General features: G+C 38.1%; 3 protein-coding genes and 2 non-coding genes across 5 annotated transcripts; all 5 read left to right on the top strand.

Moving 5' to 3' along the window:
* Positions 1 to 660: 660 nt before the first annotated feature.
* On the top strand, positions 661 to 6,034 carry zmpste24 (zinc metallopeptidase, STE24 homolog). The gene is made up of 9 exons (XM_006798533.3): positions 661 to 1,043; positions 2,120 to 2,266; positions 2,570 to 2,773; positions 3,088 to 3,240; positions 3,397 to 3,538; positions 3,752 to 3,927; positions 4,195 to 4,299; positions 4,412 to 4,555; positions 4,642 to 6,034. The coding sequence occupies exons 1-9, from the start codon at positions 936 to 938 to the stop codon at positions 4,864 to 4,866; spliced, it is 1,404 nt and encodes a 467-aa protein (XP_006798596.2). The 5' UTR covers positions 661 to 935; the 3' UTR covers positions 4,867 to 6,034.
* A 1,413-nt stretch (positions 6,035 to 7,447) lies between these two features.
* atp5if1b (ATP synthase inhibitory factor subunit 1b) lies at positions 7,448 to 8,901 on the top strand. The gene is made up of 3 exons (XM_006798532.3): positions 7,448 to 7,606; positions 8,256 to 8,368; positions 8,467 to 8,901. Exons 1-3 carry the CDS (start codon positions 7,463 to 7,465, stop codon positions 8,606 to 8,608), a joined length of 399 nt encoding a protein of 132 aa, XP_006798595.1. The 5' UTR covers positions 7,448 to 7,462; the 3' UTR covers positions 8,609 to 8,901.
* Positions 8,902 to 9,921: 1,020 nt separating this feature from the next.
* rpl13a (ribosomal protein L13a) lies at positions 9,922 to 13,089 on the top strand. The gene is made up of 7 exons (XM_006798531.3): positions 9,922 to 10,001; positions 10,711 to 10,783; positions 11,717 to 11,782; positions 12,001 to 12,102; positions 12,312 to 12,397; positions 12,593 to 12,652; positions 12,836 to 13,089. The coding sequence occupies exons 1-7, from the start codon at positions 9,981 to 9,983 to the stop codon at positions 13,043 to 13,045; spliced, it is 618 nt and encodes a 205-aa protein (XP_006798594.3). The 5' UTR covers positions 9,922 to 9,980; the 3' UTR covers positions 13,046 to 13,089.
* LOC118454764 (small nucleolar RNA Z195/SNORD33/SNORD32 family) lies at positions 11,560 to 11,642 on the top strand. The gene has a single exon (XR_004843887.1). It is a non-coding gene; the product is annotated as a small nucleolar RNA Z195/SNORD33/SNORD32 family (small nucleolar RNA).
* Positions 11,825 to 11,900, top strand: LOC118454765 (small nucleolar RNA Z195/SNORD33/SNORD32 family). The gene has a single exon (XR_004843888.1). It is a non-coding gene; the product is annotated as a small nucleolar RNA Z195/SNORD33/SNORD32 family (small nucleolar RNA).
* Positions 13,090 to 14,963: the final 1,874 nt, after the last annotated feature.

Below are 14,963 nucleotides of genomic sequence, written 5' to 3'. Positions count from 1 at the left end.
TGTGGTTAAAATTTGCAGATGCGACACTGCAAATAAACAGATTCTGTGCACGGGAAGGGATGAGTGCAGCTGTATGGTTTTAGTATTTAAGATTTTACATGTCTAAAGCGTTTTTAATTAAAGGTAAATTATTAGGAATTTAAATCCATATTTATATAGATATGAAAAGCCACATTAATATATACACTTTAAATGTGTGCGTACTTTGTACTGAATAAAATGGGTGTGGTACAGGACCCGACACGTTTCCTGTTGTGTTGAAGTAAAAACCGTTATTTTATGGGTGGTGATTGCATGTAAATAATCAGAATGAACCGAGAAGAGGAATTAAGTAGAAAAAGTCAACATTTCCTGCGCTGCCACGTCTGTTTAGCTATCATGCTCATGGGATAAATGGGCCACTACCGCCAGCAATAAACGTGTAGTTCTAGTGCTTTAAAAAAAAAAAAGAAGAATACTCTAAAACCTTAAATTATGCTTTATTAGGAGTTTAAATAATTTGAATATACATTTGCATTCGTAGTTGCATTGTACACAAATATTTGTGTAGAATATTTATTAATGGGGGTTGAAATAAAGGTGTTCGAAATACAAAAATTTGAACTCTTTAGTGAGTCAGTCAAATTATGAAAATCCACTGCGGAACCAAGTTATAGAAGACGTTCCTTTGGGTGCCGAATTCGTTGATACGCATAACCAACGGGCTCGGTAGTTGAGATGAATGGAATGATGTTAGTTGTAAAAGCCTAGACTTTTCTTAGGAATGAAAACTGAATGCAAAGATCTAAACTTTAGTCTGTATCTGTCTATTTGACGGAGGGGCATATTTCCCATAATTCACGTTTAAAGTGCTGTCTGTCAGTGAGTGTGTGTAGAGCGGAAGCTAATTAGCTGCTAGCCTGCTTAGCTAACTGCTCTAGTAGCACAGAGCAAAGATGGTTGAAACTATATTTGACCTGCCGGTGGAAAAGCAGATATTTTACGCTGTCCTAGGGTTTTCATGGACAGTATACCTTTGGGAGGCATATCTTTCTTACAGACAGGTGAGTCAATTGTTTATCAAGATTAAATCCCTTTGCTTTATAATAAAAGCAGAGCGTAAATCAACGAACCGCTGACAGTGGTTAAAACGTTTGATTTTAATCTCCCGTGGACTCACTATGAGCTGTGTCTTTCGTAAAGTCTGCGTTTAATATAGGATATTCTGACAGTTGAATATGTGATGCGACCAAGGGGTCTGTTTAGCAGGGTTAGATTTTTTTGCTATTTAGTATTCTAGATATTTAGTTTCATAACACAACAGCGTAAGATTTCTTAACACGCAACCACAAAGCTATGAGTCGGGCCCATTATCAGCTTGCTGGAAATGTTTACGGGTCTATTTCACGCCCAGACACGTGGATGTGAAATATGAAGCTATTTGAATCCTATTAAAACATATTTTTTTATTCACTTCAGTTAAGTCACATTGAAAAGTATCTCACGACAGTGTTGGGGTGGGTGTAGTTCCTCTAGGAACAGGAACTGATGTAGCAAATAATACAGAGAACGTCTTTAACCCAGAATATTATCACGTAGTCTTGATATGCTAGTACACACATGGGAACAGTGCAGAAAGCAACTTTTATGAGAATATGGAGAGGGATTCACACGACTATCAGACACAATTGGCCTTCCTGTAAATCATTAGATTCATGGCAGTAGGCAATGTTTACTTGTTCTGTGAAATTTCTTTAGTTCAAATATAGTAATTAAGAGCTAAAAGACGTCAAAGCAGATTTTGGTATCCCTAGTATAAAAAAACCCCACAAAAATTATTGGCCTCACCTACCAGCTCAAAAGTCGAATTGTTGCAAAATCGTTCACATGTTTGTATAGTATATACTCAACAGGTTAGATAGATGCTCTTTGAAACACATATTTAAAGGAAAACATCAAATTGAATTAGTATTGATTATATTATGTGATACTTGTCAAGTTTTGAGTTTAACACTTAAAAAATACACATCTGAAATATGTAACTTGGACAGTTACACTGACAGCATTGGATCCCTACATCAGTACCTTGATGATTTTCACTATTAATGTAACTTTATGCACACGTCTTTCTACACTGCAGAGGAGGATATATAGAACAACAACCCATGTACCGCAGGAGCTGGGCAAGATCATGGATTCTGAAACATTTGAGAAGTCACGTCTTTACCAGCTGGATAAAAGCAACTTCAGCTTTTGGTCTGGACTCTATTCTGAGACTGAGGGGACGGTAAGATCATTTAACTAAAAGACACCATTGTTTTTTGAGTTGATAGTCTTCCTCATATTGAAATGTTCTTTTATCACAAGTGTAGTAGCTGTGGACTTGTTGACATAAGTGAAAGTCACAAAGTGTCTTCTTCACCTGCAGGACTTTAAATGGACTCGACAAAGTATTAATACAATATTAGTGAAAAGAGTGTGCTTTCTTTTTTCTTTTTGTTATTTTGTTTGTTTGATATTTAAGATTAGCCTAGTCTAACTCATTCTGTATGCCACACATTTTAAAATATTGTGCTCAAAACGGTTTCAGCTGATTCTGCTACTGGGTGGAATACCATTTCTGTGGGCTGTCGCCGGTTCTGTGACTGCTCGCTTTGGATTTGGTCCAGAATACGAGATCACCCAGTCCCTCGTGTTTCTGACGCTTGCTACCCTGTTCAGTGCTATAACTGGACTCCCCTGGAGTTTGTACAACACTTTCGTCATTGAGGAGAAGCATGGCTTTAATCAGCAGGTACACTGGCTGGAATGCATTCACTGTTTGTTGCCGAGACTAACTTGAGTTTGATTGGATTGAAGTTACCACAGTTGAGCTCATATTGAAGCTGTGTTTTTATGTTGTTTAATGTCAAAAACACAAACGATTTAAAATGTAATAAGAACTTTGATGGACTGAAGTTTTTGACTGTGAAATTTTGTCTGTTTAAACCCAAAATGAATTCAAAGACTGGAGAATCTGTGAAGAAGTAAAAAGAAATCAGAAGTCTAACACACTGTATTAATCTCCTGTTTACTCTGTTCTCTTTTAATGTCTGCTCTTCCTCTCAGACGTTGGGGTTTTTCCTCAAAGATGCCGTGAAGAAGTTTGCTGTCACTCAGTGTATCCTGCTTCCTGTGACCTCCCTGCTGCTGTACATCATAAAGATTGGCGGAGACTACTTCTTCATTTATGCTTGGCTCTTTACCCTGGTCGTTTCTCTGGTTAGTGGCGCATTCACCTCGCTCTGTGAAAACATTGAAAATGCATCACTGTGTAATAAGAAAACAGGTTTCTTGTCAGATAACTAGTGAGAAACTCAAAAGAAGTACATAGTTGATACTACACCTGTAATACATCCTGTCATCTCTGTCTTTAAGGTACTTGTAACCATCTATGCTGATTACATTGCTCCCCTGTTTGACAAATTCACACCATTGCCAGATGGAGAGTTAAAGACAGATATCGAAGCCATGGCCAAGAGCATAAGCTTCCCCCTCACCAAAATTTACGTAGTTGAAGGTATGTCTTGAATGTGTCTTTTTAGTTATCATTCCCACTGTCACAGAGTGTTTGCTCATTGTGGGTCGTTTGTTGGGGATTTCTCTCTGTTGTTCTAGAGTCTTTTCCTTACATTATTAAGCCCCTTGAGGCAACTTATTACATTAGTATGTTCTTTTTACATTGTGGAGCGATGGTTAGTTGGAGATCCATGAATTTTTGTCTTGTTTCCAGGTTCTAAACGTTCTTCACACAGCAATGCATACTTCTACGGGTTCTTCAAGAACAAACGCATTGTGCTATTTGACACACTGCTGGAGGATTACTCACCTCTCAACAAGGCTGGAGAGTCACAGCCTGAGCAGCCAGAGAGTGATGAGACAACCAGCGAGTCTAAAGCCAAGCCCAAGGTTGCAAAGAATTTCACTTGATTCATAAAAACTCTTTTAAAGACAGAGTATTCTTACTTGTCTTGAAACACACTTTGGTTGATTTTTGCTTGATAACAACTGGTCTGAGAGCTTGAAAGATTTTATTTTTTTGGTCATTAAGCTCTGTTTTGCTTTTAAAACCCTTTAATAAAGGATTGGGAAAAGCCCCAAGTATTAGATGTATTAATGTTTAGGCTTGATGTTGTTGGAAATTTTAAGTGACTGATTTTGAATCTTCTGTCACAGAACAAAAAACAAGGATGCAACAACCCAGAGATCCTTGCTGTTTTGGGTCATGAGCTTGGCCATTGGAAGCTCGGTCATACCGTCAAGAATATCGTCATTAGTCAGGTGATTTCTCCCAGATGGATGTCTTTTGTTTTATCCCAAAACATATAAAAGCCTGATTAGATCATACTACAGACATTCAGAGATTGAACTGAATCTATTTTTATCTCTTCAGATGAATTCCTTCCTGTGCTTCTCCTTATTTGCTGTTCTGATTGGACGTAAGGAGCTGTTTGTAGCTTTTGGCTTCGATGACAGCCAGCCCACATTAATAGGCTTGATGATTATCTTCCAGTTCATCTTTTCTCCTTACAACGAGGTATGTGTGAGATCATGAAACTTTGAATAATTAAATCCTGTTGTTTTGAGATGTTTAAATATTTCTCTTCTTCCTCGCTTTTGTAGGTTCTGTCTTTCTGTCTAACGGTCCTGAGTCGCAGGTTTGAGTTCCAGGCAGATGCTTTTGCTCGCGGCATGGGCAAAGCCTCAGAGCTTTACTCGGCTCTCATCAAGCTGAACAAAGACAACCTGGGCTTCCCTGTGGCTGATTGGTTGTTTTCCATGTGGCACTATTCCCACCCTCCTCTCCTTGAGCGCCTCAGAGCACTGGGCAACACCAAGCAAGACTGACGGGGCTGGAAGGGGGAGCGGCGACCGCCGCCTCCTCCGAAGGGCCTCCGCAGACCGCTCCTGACCCTGTGATGCACCCTGGTCTTTTTCCTTCCCTTCTGCCCCCCCCCCCCCCCTTAGCAAATTTTATCTTATTTTACCCTTTTCTTCACTTACCATACTTTTTTTTTTCTCTTCTTTGAAAGTTAGTTTTAAACAAAACCAAAACATATCAGCACAAGGCAACCATAAAAAAAATCTAAGCCTGTACTGTTCTTTTTCTTTTATTCAGAAAAACCATTTACACACTTGCTGTGTGTGATAGATCTGGACAACGTGTAAAGAAAAAAGCAATTGTCAGAGCACATATCAGATTTCTCAGATTGCACTCATAGATTTGTTTTTAGAAATCCTTTTATTTTTGTACAATTCATTCAGTACATCGTTCTTTTTCCCTTCTAAGTATGAAGCTCAATTGAAATTGACAAGTTATTTGGCTGTTAAATGTTAAGTTGTTTTTTTTTATATTAATTTAAGATGATTAGTCATACAGTATATTTACTCATTACAATGCTTTTTACAGATGCACGGGCCAGATTGATTTGTACAGCAAGTGCAACATTTATTGTCAAGTTCAAGTGAATATTCATGAGTCTACTCATCAATTCAGTGCTTTTTTTTATTTAAAGAGAAACTCTGTAGATTCTTTGTCACAGTGACAAAATGCGAGTGCCTCTAATTCTCCTCTTTGTACCCATAATGAACACCTAGTGAACAGAGCGGTGCGAAATGTTTCGTTTGAACATTACATTAGACGTGATATTTTTGTTTTTTTTACATGCAATGAGGGGCTGCTGTTTTAATTTTCTTAAGCACCTGCTTGTCATGAAGGGTCCAACCATACCTGTACATATGTAACTTTGGTGATTAGAGTATTGATATATGGAGTGAATTGTTGAAAAAAAAAATGTTGAATGTGATTTGAATTTTTAAGTTCATGTAGAGTTTCATAGTTTTTGTTTTGTTTTTCTCTTTGTTTCATGCCAGCGATACCTGGTAAGCGAAGTATTTATAGGGGACTTATGGGAGGGAGATGGCAAGATTTCACCACGTGAGCCAGAGTTTGGTTTGCTCAGAGAGGGGGTGTATGCTTTCTTTGCAGTGTTGAATAAAATCTTCTAAGCATTTATCTTATTTGGGGTGCTTGTTTTACTTAGAAAAAATGTTGTGAAAATCACACAAAAGATAAGATTTACATCCAGTGATGACTTTGGAATATATTTTTAATTTTATATACATATATACACACACAAAAAAAATGCTCACTGGACACTTAATTAGGCACACCTTCCTAGTAGCTGGTTGGACCCCTTTTATGCCTTCAAAACTGCCTTAATTCATATAGATAGATTCTCTGTATGAATTGAGGCATTTTACACCATATCTGTAATGCATAGATTCAACAAAATGCTGGAAACATTCCTGAGATTTTGACTTCATAATTATATAATGGCATCACACAGTTCCTGGACATCCATGAAGCAAATCTCTTGTTCCACCAAATCCCAAAGATGCTTTATTGGATTGAGACCTGGAGACTGTGGAGGTCATGTGAGTACAGAGATGTTCTGATCTTTGGCTAGAAGGATGCCAAGAAAATATCCCCTGCACCACCAACACCAGAACCATTAATGCAAGGCAAGATGGACCCATGCTTTCATGCTGTTTTACAAATGCTGACCCTAACATATGAATATGACAGCAAAAGGTAAGTCTCATCAGATGAGGGAAAATGTTTTTCCAATTTTTTTCTTTTTTTCCCAACTTTGGTGAGCCTCTGAGATTTGTAGCTTCAGTTTCCTTAGCTAACAGGAGTGGCACCTCATGTGGTTTTCTGCTGCTGTAGCCCATCTGGTTCACGGTTTGGCATGTACATTCATGTATTTGAATTACTGTTGCCTTCCTACAATCTCTGTAAACTCTAGAGATGGTTGTGTGGGAAATTCCCAATGGATCAGCAGATTTTGAAGTACTTATAAAAATCATGCTATGGTCAAAGTTAATTAAATACCCTTTCTTCCCCATCCTGATGCTCAGCTTAAAAATAAATTGATGTTTTATAAACTTATTTCTTTAGATAAAAAAATACGGTGTACTAAAATATAAATTAAAAAATCCCAATTCACAAGTTATTTAATTAAGCTATGTAAAAAAGTAGAAATAACCATTGTTATTGTTGATTTTGTTTTTTTGTTTAAAAAAATTTTTTAAACCCCTTTTTGTCCACTAGCTGTGGATGTATATAGTATTTAAATTAATTAAAAAATGCATTTAAAAAATCACACATCGTGTTGCGTTATTGGTATGTAGCATAACAAAAAATTATAAGGTCAGCTGCTACGTAAAGAGCGGCAGCGCGGTGTCCATTTTTAAGACCATACCACTGCGGGAATTAAACACTGTGTTTTTCCTGCACTATGTTATTATTCCATGTTATGTATATGAAATATATTTAGCAGAGAAATTGAAATAATACATCATCGTATGAATAGATTTTTTTTAATGTATTATCTAATTGAATAACGTATCTCCTGTTGGCACCCCCGCCTTGGACATAATGGCGGCGTCCTGTGGTGTATTTTTGTGGACAAGGACAAGCTCGACACTACTTGTCAGTGGTGTTTTCATAAACATGGCGAGGTTTTTGAGGCCTAATATCAGGACTTTTGTCACCTCACAGCTAAGAATGTCATCCGACCAGGTAATAAACGTCCTGCAACCGCCTCACTTCATTACAAACACCGTGTAACCGTTATACAGCAGTGTGACATGTTTAGTCTCATCATTTTTGCTAGCTGAAAACCTTAATGACAGGTTCACCTGCTGTAGCACTGTGGTATTAGCTTTCTAATTGAACATTATTACCTAATAATTATAGGTTATATATGCCAAGGGGGTTCATTTTGTATGCACTGCCACCTGTCAGACTATTCAGAAAATGAATTTGGTTTTGTGAGCTGCTTTGTCCTCTCAGACGTTTAGGTTTTGCTCAAAAAGCGTTTCTGGTCTGTTCAAGATATCTCCATTATCACCTTGGAAACAAAGAAGCCTTTTAACCCGCTCAAAAAATATAAAACCTTGACCTTCAACGTGGGCTTGTTTTCACAGCAGATTCACCTTAATATCACACAGAAAGCCCTGATCACTAAAGTTGAGAAAGAAAGTAACTTTAAGAAATGTTAAATTTTAAGCTGCCATCTGTTAAAGAAATGTCTTTATAGAAAATACTCAGAGCTCTATTTTTTATTTATGCATTCATTATTGGGTTTTGGGGTTTGTTTATTTTTTGCTTGTTGCTGAGTTAATTCACTAAACTTGTTTTTCTCTTAAATACTTCCCCACCCACTCAGCTGGGTGAGCTGGGTAAAGGTGCCGGGAAAGGTGGTGGTGGTGGAGGCTCTATCAGAGAGGCAGGTGGATCCATGGGGAAGAAGCAGGCTGCAGAGGAGGAGATGTACTTCAAGTATGAAATTCAACTTACAAAGACAGTTTTTTGTCCACTTTTTCCACCTCTTCCACATGAAAATAAGCCTGCGTGATATCTGTCTTTCTTCATATAAGGCGCAAGGAGAAGGAGCAGCTGGCAGCACTAAAGCAGCACCATGAGGACGAAATTGATCACCACAAAAAGGAGATTGAACGTCTCCAGCGCGAGATTGACCGCCACAAGGGAAAGATCAGAAAGCTGAAGCATGACGACTGAGTGAAGCCTTTAAAATAAAACAAAAGTTTTGTTTTTTTTCTCCCCACTGTCCAAGTCTCCTTTAGTAACCACACTAGTTTCTGCTTGCACTGTGTTATGCCAGTCATGAATGTTTGAGTGATGGTACTTATGTAAATTCTTGAAAGGTATTAAAATTGATTAAAAGAGATGAGTACGGGTTCCATGGCATGCTCTCCAAGAACATTTTCCTGTGTGATGTTGTTCATTGGTGTGCTGTATGTCACAGGCAAAATGCCAAAGTGAAAAAAAATAAATATAATCTGTGCTTCATGCTACTGTTTTATTTCAGTGAACAGTTTGTGAACTTGTGAGAAACATTGTTTTCAATGAGCAACAATAGGCAGCAAATCAAGTGATAAAATTGACTAAGCTGCAACCAGCACACCTTTAATGTGAGATATAAAAATGGTAAAAAAAAAAAAAAAAAGATAATTAAAGTTATCTGGCACCACAAATATGTGACCGGGTCAATATTTGTTTCAAACTGCTCCTTAAAACCATCTTGATCTGAAGTAAGGTAATATAAATTTCATACTATTAAGATCTTTAAAAGTATTTAACACCTTTATGATTTCTTTTTTGTTTGTTTGCTTTTTGCATATTTGTCAGATCATAAAAAAATGTAATATTAGACAAAGATAACAGGAGTAAATGCAGTTTTTGCCGCTCATCTGGAAAAGGCAGAGGGGCTATTTTCACCCCACCAGGTGGGTGGGTGGCTGGGGGTCGTGGATGTCTAAGTTTGAGAATGCGAGAATCAGACAATGTAGGAGCTTCTAATTGATACCATAAATGTCTGTGACCTACACCTCAAGGTCAAGTTCATAGGTCACGTTTTCCAAAGATCCTGTGAATGTGATAACTCAAGAAGGAAACTACCTAGGATATTCAAATTGATATCATATGTACATCTACTGAGTTTTCAAGATTGAAAGGACTTTAACTAGGCCACTTTACCACTTATTTTTTTCTCCCTCCCCCTTTAGAAGTGGACACTGGTGCAATTTGGATCATTGTCCTGTTGCCTAACCTAAGTGTGCTTGAGCTTCAGGGCACCAACTGATGATGGAACATTCTCATTCAGCATTTTCTGGTAGAGAGCAGAATTACAACAAGTTGTCCAGGTCCTGGAGCAGCTAAGCAAAACTGCGATTGCTATATAATTAATATATAATTATATAGCATATAATACATAATAATACATAATTTATAATATTGAACTTAATTCGCCCAGCAGTGGCGCTATTTTTTCATAGCCCGTGAGCCACGAGAACGCAAGAAGCTGTCGTCACTTCCGCCCACCCCTGCCTTTTACCACGAGCAACCCCGTTTGTCTTTCTTTTCGCACATCATGGCGGACCGGTTCAATAAGGTGGGAAGCTGCTCTGGAGATATTATATTATTTTTCAGCTCTATAGGCAAAATAAAACCTTGTGTTTTGCAGTTAAGCGACTGGCGATAACTTGGGACAGCTTTGTGTAGTCGTTGTTTTGCTCAGTGTTTTTTCTGAGACCTATTTTTAGGGAATGTCTGAGGCAGCTCGCTATAGCCGAGTGAGCGTGCCTTCATCATGGCAGCTTCCCTGAGTCAACGCTGTTAGCTTGCGAGGCTAGGTTTAACGTGTGTACTGGATGTATGGTCGTATGGGAAACGTACCGGCAAACTTAACTAAATTTAATGGGTGGTATTTCGTTGCTTCTATGTAGGGAACCTTTCGTGACATTTCAACTCAAAAAATACAAGGTTAATCGTCAGCGCGGTTTCGTTTAGATGCTAAGCAAACGTTATGTCTCAACCGGCAAGTCAATAGTGTCCCATGTGCCATTTATCACAGTGACGTGGAGGCAGAAATACAGTTCAGTTCACAGTAAACCCCTTTAATAAACAGTGATGGGGTTAAATGCGTTTGATTATCGTTTAACTTGTATGTTAGTGCAAGGCTGATAATGTGACGATTGTCAAGTAGAAAGTAAATGCAAGTTGATTAACATTACCATACAAGATTATAGGGCAATTACTAGGATGCTTTTTCATGGTGAGGATAAAGCATTGTTATCCTTTTTCCCCACCTTTTATTTTAGGTTCTGCTGCTTGATGGCAGGGGCCATCTGCTCGGCCGACTTGCTGCCATTGTGGCTAAACAGGTTCTTCTGGGTAAGTTTTCAGAGATTAATATGAATTTTTGGTAATAAACAATATAAATGTTTGATAATAAACAATTGAAATTAAGTATACACTGTGCGATTTTTGGACTGTCCTAGTCAAGATATTCTAATTTAGCTGTTGTATCACGCAGCACATCTCATAATGAGACTGCTGCTGTACCTGCTGACCATTCAGTAGGAATGCAGTGCAAACTAACCTGAAATAGCTGAGCCATTGTAGGGTGCTGTTGGAGGTAAACTGCAAAATAAGGTGATTTGGATTGTAACACATAATCTAGTCTAGTTTTACACACCTGAACTGTGGACAGTGTCAGTTTCTGGAAATACTCATGACATGACACAACACTTGCTCTGGGAATTCTCTAGTTACTGGCTCTTTTGTTACATAGCATCAGTTAGGAATTATACGGTTATTCGAGCACTAGAAGGATGAGTATTTGATTTCCATTACAAAAAATTTGATATTTGTGTCCTCATGTGTAGTTCAGCTGGGTAATGTCTTTAAAAAACACTTGCATTTTGTATGTGAAAAATGACTGTTTATGCAAAAGTCCTGCAGATAGCATTGTATGCTCTTTCTACACATGCTCCAGATGCAATCACACAAAACATGCAGACACACAGATGGCTACAAAGACCGACCTATGCCACGATGAAACTCTACCTTTAACTTCCAGACTTGTGTCAGATCCATGTCGCACAGTGTGTTTTGCAGCATGTAAGACTGATGAACAATGTATTCATAGTTGCCTGTTGTTGTGTCATTCTGTCGATGATGATTGTATTAACTGCCTTGGTTGAGTTTAACGACAATGAGAAAACTCACATGCACTACCATCTGAGACAGGAAACAAACAGTATCTGCACCTGTTTGCTACTCTCTTTAACTGTTGAGATTAACTGTTGGCATTTTGTCTTTTAGGCCACAAAGTGGTGGTGGTGAGATGTGAAGGCATCAACATCTCTGGCAACTTCTACCGTAACAAGCGTAAGTAGGGTTATGTCCCGTTTTCAGTCCTTTAAAATGCTCGTTGTCGGTGATGTTTTACTAGTTTGAGTTTCACAGACCATGAGAAAACCTTACATGCACTACCATCTGAGGCATCAGCATTACTTAATAAAGCAATGGTTTCCCCTTGCATGTATCTTGATGTATGTGTAATGTGGCTAATGTATATCTCTTCTGGATCATGTGCCTGTTTGCAGTGAAGTACCTGGCTTTCCTGCGCAAGAGGATGAACACCAACCCCTCTCGTGGTCCGTACCACTTCAGGGCTCCCAGCAAGATCTTCTGGAGGACCGTTAGAGGTGAGTAAGTGACACTACCGGCACATGAAGGGGTCTATTTGCATTCATCTATGATACTTGCTTAGCACAGTAAAGCTGTTTATAGCAAAGCTAATGATCTATTGATGAAGCAGGCTTCAGACATCTGACTTTTTTTCAGTTTAGCATATGTTGAAATGGCTACTGAGGTTTTTATGTTTTTTTTTAAAGCACAATCTCTCTTTAAACAGGTATGCTGCCTCACAAAACCAAGAGAGGTCAGGCTGCTCTGGAGAGGCTGAAGGTGTTTGATGGTATCCCCCCACCCTATGACAAGGTATGCTGGTAATTTCTTTCCTTAATTTTTACGGCCCCCACAAGTGGCTTTGACTGCTGTCTGTGATGCCATGCATCTTAACTGCCTTGTCTGAATAGTAACCATGAAAAGAAATGATGTCTGAGACACGCTGCCTATAACAGTTCAGATGTGCTGTTGTCTTCGTTATCTGAATTTGCTTTATTTGATTTACAGAGGAAGCGCATGGTTGTCCCAGCTGCTCTTAAAGTTGTGCGTCTGAAGCCCTCTCGCAAGGTGAGCCTACAATGTTGTTTTTTGTTAAGGAAAGAAAATGAAGAGTGACAATAAGGTTACTCCATTTACTATTATTTTGCTGTAAATTTTGAATTTGGCAGGCACAACCATTTAGTTTGTGTAACATTGTTCTCTTCAGTTTGTGAACTGTTGATTTCATATGGTTTTTCATTTCTCCCTCAGTTCGCCCTCCTTGGGCGTCTGGCACATGAGGTTGGCTGGAAGTACCAGGCTATCACAGCCACTCTGGAGGAGAAGAGAAAGGAGAAGTCTAAGCTCCGCTACACCAAGAAAAAGACACTGATCAATCTGACCAAGAAGGCAGAAAAGAACGTCGAGTCCAAGATTGCAAAATACACAGATGTTCTGAAACAATATGGAGTTATTGTCTGAGCTAAACTCATCTGGCCAATAAAGATGAATACATGTTTATAAAATGTGCCATGACTATTTTATTTCGCATTAAAGTAAACTGCATTTACTACAACATGAATATGTTTAAGACGAAGACACTGCTGTGAGTGCAGCTTCTCTTTAAAAATTGTGTGTAGGCAGTTGTATTAGTAGCTATCACAAGAAGGTAGCATTTGTGCATTCATGATTATATTTACTTGGTATATAAAAAGTATCACTCAGACTTTTGAGAGGGTTTTAAAAATTTTTTGTCAGGAAGCATCACAAATGTAGAGATGTTCTTCAAAAACAAAAGTTTATGGTGCAGAGCTACGTGTAATCTAAGCCAGGAAAAGCACATTGGAGTTGCTTATTTTTCTTACATGATATTGCATAATGTGTAAAATAAAAACGTATAATAGGGTTAGTAAACATAATGAATTGGATGTTTGGAGTGAGTATTACATTTTAATTTCACAAAATTTGCCATGATCCACCAGTTTTTGAATTGTATAACAATATGCTGCAACTATAGAGAAATATTTTTATTTTTTTTAAAAAACTGACAAATACAATTTACACATGTGGGAACTTCTCATTGGAACCAAGCTTAACTACCAGCAGAGGGCAGTGTTGTACTGCGACACTTCCAAGCGTTACAGTTAACTAAACATTTAGCGTTTTAGTTAAAGTAGTGTTCATATAACTGTAATATTGTTAAAGTATTAAAGTATTATTCTCTAGAAACCGCTGGATCATTTTATTTAGGACATAATCATACTGAGACTGGTTTTACTTATTCTTTAAAGTAGGCTACAGGTTATCGTGTGCAGCTTAAAATTACACTGAAGATTTGAACTGAAACAACTGAATCTCCTTGAATAGCTGACTTCTGCTCTCTGCTCTACTTAAGACAGGACCAGCTCTGAGGTTAAAAATAACCAGGTGAGTGTTTTAAAGCATTAAAAATCCCTTGTCCTCTAAAGATTTAATATATAAAAGCAACACTTTTGCTTCCAGTGAAATGAAAGCACCTGTTCAGAGATGGTTGACAGACACTGTCGACCTGTTTTCTCAGTCATCTGATTAAGTGAATTACTTAATAACCCCATCTTTTGCATGGTGGGATTCTGCAATCATATGTTCAGATTATTTAAGCATTCTGTTCTGACTGTTGATGATAACTTAAATCAGCAAAGGATTTGGCTGCAGGTTCACCCACATTTATAAATTAACCCCCTTTTTCCCCACTATTGAGGCTTGAAATAAGAGAAAATTTAGAGGTTTTTTTTTTCTTACATGGTTTCATCTGAAGGAGTTTTACACCCAATAAGACACAAAAGAGAACCAATCTTTCATAAGAAATAAAAGCAATTAATCATCTTCCAGGGTAGCTCAGTCATCAGATTTATATTGGGCTCATTACAGGAGCTCAATCATCATTTATTAATGATAATTTTATGTTCAACTGCTGTCTGAGTGTGGCTATCATCTGCTCTGTGTTTGAATTTGTCCAGTTTTTATGATATTGTCTATTAATTCTCTCTCCCTCTCCCTCTCTCTATCTATCTATCTGCCTGCCTGCCTGTCAGTCAGTCAGTCAGTCAGTCAGTCAGTCAGTAATGTAGCGAGACAGACAGATATATGTCACATTCACATGAGGGAAAGCTGGTCAGGATGTTCAGGAATAACCCAGGAACAAGGGAACAATATAAATGAAACGGCTGGAAGAGCAGCGTCAGTATCCAAAGTGAAGCAAGTCTTACATTACCACAGACTGAGACGATGCCAACTAAGAAAGGCTATGTTTAAATGTGTAAAGGTAAGACTTTCAAACCTAACACTGTACCAACTGTCAAGCATGGTGGTAGCATCATGCTCTCTGGGTCTTTTCCTGCTTAACTATTAGATTGCTGTA

This window comes from Neolamprologus brichardi, chromosome 19 (genome assembly GCF_056152115.1).
Source record: "Neolamprologus brichardi isolate AB-2024 chromosome 19, ASM5615211v1, whole genome shotgun sequence".
NCBI classification, from domain to species: Eukaryota; Metazoa; Chordata; class Actinopteri; order Cichliformes; family Cichlidae; genus Neolamprologus; species Neolamprologus brichardi.
Note: the sequence above shows the minus strand (reverse complement) of the source record. Positions and strands in the feature narration are given on the sequence as shown.

Coding starts and splice junctions, on each gene's coding strand:
- atp5if1b (XM_006798532.3), top strand. CDS start 7,463: ATGGCGGCGTCCTGTGGTGTATTTTTGTGGACAAGGACAAGCTCGACA. Junction 7,607..8,255: donor TAAGAATGTCATCCGACCAG/GTAATAAACGTC, acceptor CCACCCACTCAG/CTGGGTGAGCTGGGTAAAGG. Junction 8,369..8,466: donor GAGGAGGAGATGTACTTCAA/GTATGAAATTCA, acceptor TCTTCATATAAG/GCGCAAGGAGAAGGAGCAGC.
- zmpste24 (XM_006798533.3), top strand. CDS start 936: ATGGTTGAAACTATATTTGACCTGCCGGTGGAAAAGCAGATATTTTAC. Junction 2,774..3,087: donor AGCATGGCTTTAATCAGCAG/GTACACTGGCTG, acceptor TCTTCCTCTCAG/ACGTTGGGGTTTTTCCTCAA. Junction 3,539..3,751: donor CAAAATTTACGTAGTTGAAG/GTATGTCTTGAA, acceptor TCTTGTTTCCAG/GTTCTAAACGTTCTTCACAC.
- rpl13a (XM_006798531.3), top strand. CDS start 9,981: ATGGCGGACCGGTTCAATAAG. Junction 12,103..12,311: donor CTTCTGGAGGACCGTTAGAG/GTGAGTAAGTGA, acceptor CTCTTTAAACAG/GTATGCTGCCTCACAAAACC. Junction 12,398..12,592: donor TCCCCCCACCCTATGACAAG/GTATGCTGGTAA, acceptor TTTGATTTACAG/AGGAAGCGCATGGTTGTCCC.